At 37.1% G+C, this 9,135-nt stretch overlaps 1 protein-coding gene across 1 annotated transcript; it reads left to right on the forward strand.

Moving 5' to 3' along the window:
• Positions 1-1,884: 1,884 nt before the first annotated feature.
• Positions 1,885-3,549, forward strand: LOC103716331 (GDP-mannose 4,6 dehydratase 1-like). The gene has a single exon (XM_008804287.4). It carries the CDS (start codon positions 2,155-2,157, stop codon positions 3,286-3,288), a length of 1,134 nt encoding a protein of 377 aa, XP_008802509.2. The 5' UTR covers positions 1,885-2,154; the 3' UTR covers positions 3,289-3,549.
• Positions 3,550-9,135: the final 5,586 nt, after the last annotated feature.

Raw genomic sequence — 9,135 nt, forward strand, 5'->3', positions numbered from 1 at the left:
TAAAGTTGCTATTTGCATGTATACTCTTACAACTTTTTTTTGCATATCTACCTAATTATTTCAGTCACTTTAGTTTTAAACCGTTTATTTTTTAACGGTGTTAGATGGTAAATAAACTTTTTGAATGTATACCCTTATAAATATGAGAAATTGAATTAATATCCTAATAAAGTTGCTATTTGCGTGTATACTCTTATAACTTTTTTTTGGCATATCTACCTATAAAATTATTTCAGTCACTTTAGTTTTAAGCCGTTTATTTTTTAACGGTGTTAGATGGTAAGGATGCATATGCAAAAAAAAAAATAAATAAATAAATAAACATATAAATAGTATTTTACGAAGGTATTTATGTAATTTCATATATTTAAGAGGATACATATGAAAAAAAAATCCTAATTAGAAAGGCATCTTTAAAATGCACTGTTAAGGCATGCATAATGATTTTCTGATATCCATGAAGCAAGATAAGCGGATTTCTCATCCTCGCAAGGGGAAAGCAGTACAAATTAAGAAAATAAAAAAAAACAAAAAGTAAAAATGCAAAATAAAAAATATATTTTTTAACAAAAAAATCGAGGAAGTCGATATATTTGTTTATACTTTATAACTAGTTCACTTATATTATAAATCGAGGGAGTAAACTCAGCCCATAGGGAGTAAACTTTTCATGAAGAGAGATGCAAATTTCAACAACTTGTTGCTTCTTGACTCCATGTGATTTATAATATAAGTGAATTATGATATATAATATAAGTGAACTAGTGCCAAGAGAAGTAAAAATTAGCATGCATGACCTGAGGCTGAAACTTGTATGCATGACTTTGAGAGTCATCAATTTTTTTCTCCTTCCTTTGATAAAAAATCAGCCATCTTCCATGAAAAATATTTTTAGATACATTGTAGCATGGTCTCATTTATGCTTCCATTATCAGGACCTTCTCTTGGATTGTTTTTTATATTCTGATTTTATTGAGTATATGTTTTGATATGAGTTATCCATCCTAGCAAAATAAAAAAAATAAATAAATGCAAAAAGTAAGTCATGAAACTTGGTGTTGTTTTTTAATGGAGCAAGTATCAATGCTTGCTTAATGTAATATACTTGATGACCATACATACACTATCAAGATTGGCTAGTGTAAGATCCATATAATCTCTTGATGATCTACATACTAGAACTTGACACATGAAATGCATCAAAAAAGACTATATGGAAATCATGGTAGAAGAAGAACTGGTGTCACAATCTCAAATGCTAAATGGACTATACACAAAAAAATGTAAAAAAAGAGGGTCAATCATTTTATCATATTGCTTCCTCATATTGTTTTTTTGGAAAGAGTTCCTAACTGCTAAATAATTATGATTCAAGATAAGATTGATAATATTTATAATTAAGATTTTTTTTACATAAATATCCTTCTAAAAATTTAAATTTACATGAATACCCTCTTAAAATTTATATTTATTTTTTTATTCTCATAAAATACTGTTTTTGCACAAATGATCCTAATACAGCAGTTCTTCTATCACGATTAATAAAAACCATATTTATTTGAATTAAAAATCATATAAAATTTTGAAATTACTTTTTTATCTTCTATCGCTATCACTTTATGAATATTTTAATCATTTTAATTTTTCAACAACGTTAAATGCTGTGGGTATATTAGCAAAAATAATAATAATAAAGAATAAAATAGTAAAACAAGTATTTTATAAGAATATATATATAAATATTAATTTTAAAATAATAAAAAAATATAATTAATAGGTATGGAGAAGGCATGGAAGAGAGTCAAGATCTTAGCAGGAATTTCTGCTCACAAAAGCCAAGATCTTCTGCAGTCTCTGGTTGAATAGAGATTTGCAGCTCTCGGTCCGAGCCGCCACTTGTATGGCCGTATCCCCTAATTCTTCCTTCACTTAGGGCGGAAACGCGCTTGGTGGTCCCCCTGCTTGACCCGCTCCCTCTCCTCCCTTGCCATTCCCAATTCCCCTCGTAAATTTTACGGAGAAGTCCATCCCCACGACCCCCCCAAGTTTCCCATAAATTCCTCTATCCCCCTCCGGATCTGAAGTCGAACTAAACCCCATTCCCACCGCCCTCTCCAGATCTCGATTAGGGGAAGAAAGGAAAGAAACAACCCAATGGCGTCCTCCGACTCCGCCGGCGCCGCCGGATCCGAATTCAACAACGGCCCATTGGCCTCCTCCTCGATCCCGGCGGCGGTGCCGGAGCGGCGGAAGGTGGCGCTGATCGCCGGCATCACCGGCCAGGACGGATCCTACCTGACCGAATTCCTCCTCGGCAAAGGCTACGAAGTCCACGGCCTGATCCGGCGGTCGTCCAACTTCAACACGGCCCGGCTGGACCACCTGTACGTGGACCCCCACAACTCCTCCAAGGCCCGGATGAAGCTCCACTACGCCGACCTCTCCGACGCCTCCTCCCTCCGCCGATGGGTCGACGTCCTCCTCCCCGATGAGGTCTACAACCTCGCCGCCCAGTCGCACGTCGCCGTCTCCTTCGAGATCCCAGACTACACAGCCGACGTCGTCGCCACCGGCTCCCTCCGCCTCCTCGAGGCCGTCCGCTCCTCCTCCTCCTCCTCCGGCAAGCCCATCCGCTACTACCAGGCCGGCTCCTCCGAGATGTTCGGATCCACACCCCCGCCTCAGTCCGAGTCCTCCGCCTTCCACCCCCGCTCCCCATACGCCGCCGCCAAGGTCGCCGCCCACTGGTACACCGTCAACTACCGCGAGGCCTACGGCCTCTTCGCCTGCAACGGCATCCTCTTCAACCACGAGAGCCCCCGTCGCGGGGAGAACTTCGTCACCCGCAAGATCACCCGCGCCGTCGGCCGCATCCGCGTCGGCCTCCAGACCAAGCTTTTCCTCGGCAATCTCTCCGCCGCGAGGGACTGGGGGTTCGCCGGGGACTACGTCGAGGCTATGTGGCTCATGCTGCAGCAGGACGAGCCTGGCGACTACGTCGTTGCCACTGACGAGTCTCACACTGTGCAGGAGTTCCTCGAGGCCGCCTTCGGGTATGTCGGGCTCGACTGGAAGGACCATGTGGTGATCGACAAGAGGTACTTCCGCCCGGCAGAGGTCGATAGCTTGAAGGGGGATTCGTCCAAGGCGAGGAAGGTGCTCGGGTGGAAGCCCAAGGTCGGATTCCAGGAGCTGGTCAAGATGATGGTGGACCAGGACATTGAGCTCGCCAAGAGGGAGAAGGTGCTGGTTGACGCTGGATACATCGATGCCCAGCAGCAACCATAGAGAAATGGGCCTCATTCAGTTGCAAATCTTCCTCGTCCTTCCCTTTAAATTTCGGTTGGATTCGTCTTAGATAAGAAAGTTATAATTTTTCAATGATATTAATATCTGTGTTTTTCTGGGGACATGTGGTTAGTGTTTAAAATTCTGCTGTGATATTTCTTTCTTTGATCGATGAAGTAGACGTTCTCTGTGTCTTTGTTTTGTTCTGGTAATTTCCTTTGATTATTAATACTAAAAGTTGTTATTTTTTTGAGATTAAAAGTTGTTATTAATTTATTGATTAATTTATTTATCGATGCATAATTGCTGGATCTGTTGCTCTGGGTCTCGTTATGTTACAACATGCATTGTTCATCTGAAGGTGGTAGCAGAGAGATTGGATCGTATATGGTATCATCTGTTTGAAGTTTTTCTCCCTACTGTAAGGCTAATTGTATAGCTTATAAAGATTTGGATCTGATCTGATGTACTTTGTTCTTTCGGCTAATCTACTGCTCCATCTGCAGTTCCAAATGCTTTTTAATAAGAGAACCTCTTGCTGGGTATGTGGCCTGTTATGGGTTTTTGTATTGTAGATAATCTCCGTCAGCTTGGCTTTGTGTGCATTCATGTTCTTGTCCAATCTTCATATCTGGAACTGACTCCAAGGTGTTTGTCTGTTAATGATTCAGTGTTATCCTCTGTTCATGCTTAGGCTTAACTGTATGTGCTCCTCCTACGTCTTTGTATGAAAAGATTTGGATCTGATCCAATCAGTTGCTTCCGACTCCAAGTTTCACATTGTTCTGTATAAAAGTCTAAGAGTCAATGCAATTCCAAAGGCTTTACCACAAGCGAACTCCTTGTTGATTGGTTTGTTTTCATATGTAGGATAATGAGTCTTCTTGATTGACATTAGTCTTGTAAGTTGCGGATGCTGCCATCGTTAATACCACTTTTGGACTGCTATGTTTCTTTGTTTCACTTTCTTATTTTCTTATTTTTGTTCTTGGGAATTGTGTATCTGATCAGAATCTGACACAGAACTTGTATTGCTACAATTTGGTCACTGTCTAGGAGGATTATTCCCTTTCAGAGGTGTATATAGACTTGGCTTGTCTAGTGTGCATGATTTGACGGTAGTAGGAGGTGCTTATTCGGTCTGATCTTTTTTTTATTTAGATAAGCAAATGCAGGCTGAATGATATAATCATAGAGATTTAGAGGTTTGCTGTTGTGAGATCTGCAGCAGGACAAATATGAGAAGAAAAGGGTTTATATAGTGGAAAGTTTGAATGCCAATTTAAGTCTCAAAGAATATGGATGGTGGATGTAATCAGGTATGCAATCAGATTTCCATCTGATCTGAGGAAAACGGAAAGAAAATAGATATCAAATAAAGGAGAAAAAAATAGCTAGATGTAAGGTTGTTTTGGATGTTATATGTCTTTCATATGTTGGATTCAAATGTTTTTTCTAGGTTGGATTGCAAAATGATCTGTTGACAGTAGGAACAAGCATAAGAGCAGCTGCAAGTATCATGGAAAGGAAAGTGAAGAAAGGAAGGTTTAGAAACTTGGTTTAGTTACAGTTCAGCTAGACCCATTTAGTTTAATTTTGATTGCTTTTGTGCTTTGGGGAGTTTCCGTCTGACTTCTGGAGCTTTGATCAAAAAAAGTCAGGAGGAAAATTATAAAAAAAAAAAGAAGCAAGCCATGGAAACATACAAAAATTTGGGGTTTTTTGTAATGTTTATGATCAGTGGATGCATGTTTTCAATGTTTTAAGCTGAAAGTTTGATATTATAATATAAACCATGTTAAAAACCAACAAAAACGATAAAAAGATTCATGTGAACATCATTTCAAAGTTTAATATATGTTTCAGTTGTTTGATAAAAAATTAATTATTATGCATAATAATGTGAATTTCTTTAAAAAATAAAATGTAAAAACATAAAAGATAACCAGACATTAACATGGCCTTGTTAATGATGATTTCTGTCGCATTAGATTTGCAAAAAATTAGAGTTGGGGCTTTTATTCCCCCATGTTGTTTGAATTCTTTGGCCTTTCCAAGCGAAATTTGTTAGGCATCCTGGCTTAAGCAAGGTAGTCACTTGACATTTTCATCATCTTCTTCTTCTTCTTGGAAGTGGAGGCTGCAGATTTGCTTTCCGTGGCTTAAAAGTAACCCATCAAAGTAATTTGAGAAGGAAGAAACTCGAACAATGTGAATGGTTTATCCAATATTGGAGCATGAATTTGTTTGAGCAGGAATAATTATTTCATGAAAATTTCTAGTTGGTGAGAAGTAACATAGTAAATTTTATAACTTTGAAAGTAAAGATAGAATTGCTAGAAGTACCTACTCACAGATGAGGAATTCTACTATGCAAGCCAAACCTTTTTTTTTTAACTTAGAAAAATTGAGCAAGAGCTTAGAATCAACAATAATTTCCTAAATGGATTTAAAGAAATTAAGAAATTTATACTAAAATGATACTAAATACAAATAATGAATAAAAATCGTTTCCAATCTTGTTTCGGCCAAACGGTCTGAGACCACCGAAACTGGAAGAATATGACCAAAACTGCAGGTTAGTTTCAGCTTGATCTTGGCCAAAACTGATCAATATTGTTTGAAAACCAATTGGTTTTAGGTGAAACCTGAAACAAAGGAAGTAAGCAAAATTACTTTTTCTCTACTATAGAATCTTTAAATGAGAAAATAAGTTGGAGAATGAAGAGTCAGCTGGGGAATTATAAATTTTATGTTGCTCAGGAAGTTGACTGAGAAGTTTCGAGGCATGGTTCAGAAATGTTAGACACAACTTTAGTGATCCTTTGTCGAAGTATCTACTATAGGGAAAAAATTTACAGGGGTCTGTTGAAATTATTATAGCATATGATGTACAACTTGGCTGTTGGATTTCCTCTAAGTCTGCTGTGAGTTTCTTAAATGTCCAATTTTGTCCCAAAAATTGATAATTCTGTCTTGAGATGTTGGAAGCATATTTTTCCAGTGATCCGGGTTCGTGTGGATTTTATAGGACAACCTGATTCAAGCTGTTTTGCAGCACATTTGACTTGGTTGAATCGTGATTTCGCTGTCTTTCCACGTGAACAGTTCATCATGAATCTACTGCTGTTGAAGAAACTTTAATTAACACTCATCCTTGTTGAACAGTAGAGGTAGATTTTTTCCTCCTATTTTTTGTTCAGTCGAGAAGGATAAGGACAATATTGTTCAAATCAATTTAAATGTTACATATATAGGATTTGTTGTTTAGATTCTTTCCATGTGGTACAATACCATGAAAATGTATTTCAACTAGGAATGTCAATCCATGCTCTTTTCATAATTTTGATATCAAGCTGAACTTTCACCTTATTAGTTAGGGAACCTCCTGGCTTTGTCTAGGTCTTTCCCATTGCTAATCACTAAATATTGACAATCAAGTGATTGAGCTTAAAGTATTTCTGAGGCTACTTGCATTGCATTCTGCTTGGTGAAGCCTCTCTGCAGTGCTCAGGGGTGAGTAATGATGTCGAAGCTTACCAATTTAATACACCTAACTTTATCTGGGATCTGCTGATCTGGCTGTCAAATTAACAGGTCCACTTTCCTCTTACCTTCAAATTTCCCCTACTAAGTTGTCTGAACTTTTTTGCACATAGAAATGTTGTTTGGATATTGGGAACATACCTGCTCTTTTTGCACTTATTCTAAATAGTGGCCTCCAATTTTCTAGTTGGAATCATCAGTGTGCACTGTTTTATTCATCCTCCTCAAATTTGAAACATTTTGCGATGTAGTTTATATTGCTGGAAATATACATTAGGTGCTTGCTGGTACCAACCTGTCAGAGAACTGTTTCTTTCTGGAAAAAAGAGATTTTTTTCATATCATATTATACTACAGTTTTTATCATAACATAGCTTCTGCTATTTTTCTGAGAACTGTCTACCGAAAAAGGTCAAGCTAAACTATATCCACTACCCTATAGAAGATCATCCACCTGACATCTTGATCTATTTGTACTCGTAATGTTGCCATCCAGATGGCTAGTAATGCCAGCATTACTCATGTTTACTTTGCTTGTCATGTAAGCATAACATGCATAATTTATGATTTTAATCTCTTTCGATTGCAAGACTGGCTTAGTTTTTCCCTATGCTCTACTTCCATTTTTTTTTTCCGAAGGGTGCTTGTCTTAAAAGCCATCGTATAGACAGAAGTATTTTCAAAAGCATGTGAAACATTATAACATCAAATGAGATGAGTTGCGAGATATTGGAGGAAAATAAAAAGCCTTGAAAAATCTATTAACAATAGAATTTCCTATAAGGATTAAAGTTAGTTTCATGTTCTAAATGGACAAGGTGTAGTAAATCGAATTGTATCCACATGGTATCTTAAACTTATTCTAAGACCAGAAAATGGATCGATTTTTGTTTATTTTTTTTACTTTATTTATTGGCATGCAAAATTTATTATATAAAGATATTCAATTAGATGTAAGTTGCATAGTATTAATAATTTTTGGATTAAAAATTCAGGATACTTGAAACTTTACTAGGGCAAGTTTCAATATTATTTCCTTTTAACTATTTTTCTTTTGTTAAATTAACCTATTCTATAATTATTTAGAATTAATATATTCATATAATCTATCCTTGAATTGATCCATGAGATATCTTGCATATTCAATACAAGGACGCCATACACCAAATCAAATAAAAGAGATGATGACCACAAATGGTGTTAAGTATCCAATGAAAAAAATGCAATTGTAGGGTGTCAAGAAAAGTTTTCAATTTTATTATGATTATAAAGATTTTCACTTTTATTTATATGGGTGTGCCAAATATTTATTTTTTTAAATCAGCGAATGAATGAAACTATCCTTAAAGATAAGGCAAATATGTAATACTATATGTGTTGCATATCCAAGGAATATAAATACTTGACAATCAAGGCTTCTCGTGTACTAAATAGAATATCGTTTTAGAAGTATCTTTATCCGCATACTTATTTATAATCATCTGTGATTAGTTTTATATTGTTTTATCAAAAATTTATAGTTTGTGGATGATAGTTGATGAGCATTTTCATTTAAACATGTGAAGGGGGAAAATATTAGAGGAACGATTCCCTCGATCCCCATTTGATGATAGATTCACCTGCAGGCGATTTAAAGAGTTCTAAACATCATTGCTCCGCTCCCTACTACTAATTAGTGTTAACGTGGCCTTCTGGAAATTGGGATGCACAAAGTGCACATACCTTTCTCTAACTCTTTCCTTCTTTCACTCTTCTATGGTATTTCGCCATGGATGCTTTTTTGGTTTCTTCACACATCCGGGGGTAAAATAGTTGATGATCGAACTTTCCTGTTTTAAGGGATGAATGTGGAAAACATTAGAGGATATCTAGATTTTCTCAATCCCCATTTGATGATTGATTCACCTTCAAGTGATACGGAAAATACTGAGACATCAATGGGCACTCTGCAATGCTGATTGGATGCCACTTTGCCTATTCAAATTGCCTGCACCGAATCCAAGCCCTTTAGATTTTGCAAAAACTTTGAAAAGTCCTCATCCATTGCCCTAAGGGGGAAATGGTATGTGGTGAGAGGCCGAGGAAATGCTCAATTGAACGAGTACACTGCTCGCCCCCCTTGGATTCATTCCTCTCTAACCACAGGAAAATTCTCAGCACTACGTCTAGTGCTGAGAATACCAACTACCAAAACACAATGCTGGAAGGAGTCTGAATTCAGTGTACGGTTCACTGAATCAAGAAAAAGAAATGTTAAACTACTGCAACATCAAGTATCCAAGTATCCACATTGGTGATGGG

Source organism: Phoenix dactylifera, unplaced genomic scaffold (genome assembly GCF_009389715.1).
Source record: "Phoenix dactylifera cultivar Barhee BC4 unplaced genomic scaffold, palm_55x_up_171113_PBpolish2nd_filt_p 001348F, whole genome shotgun sequence".
Lineage (NCBI taxonomy): Eukaryota > Viridiplantae > Streptophyta > Magnoliopsida > Arecales > Arecaceae > Phoenix > Phoenix dactylifera.

Bases quoted from the DNA above. Each gene is read 5' to 3' on its own strand.
- LOC103716331 (XM_008804287.4), top strand. From the start codon at position 2,155: ATGGCGTCCTCCGACTCCGCCGGCGCCGCCGGATCCGAATTCAACAAC.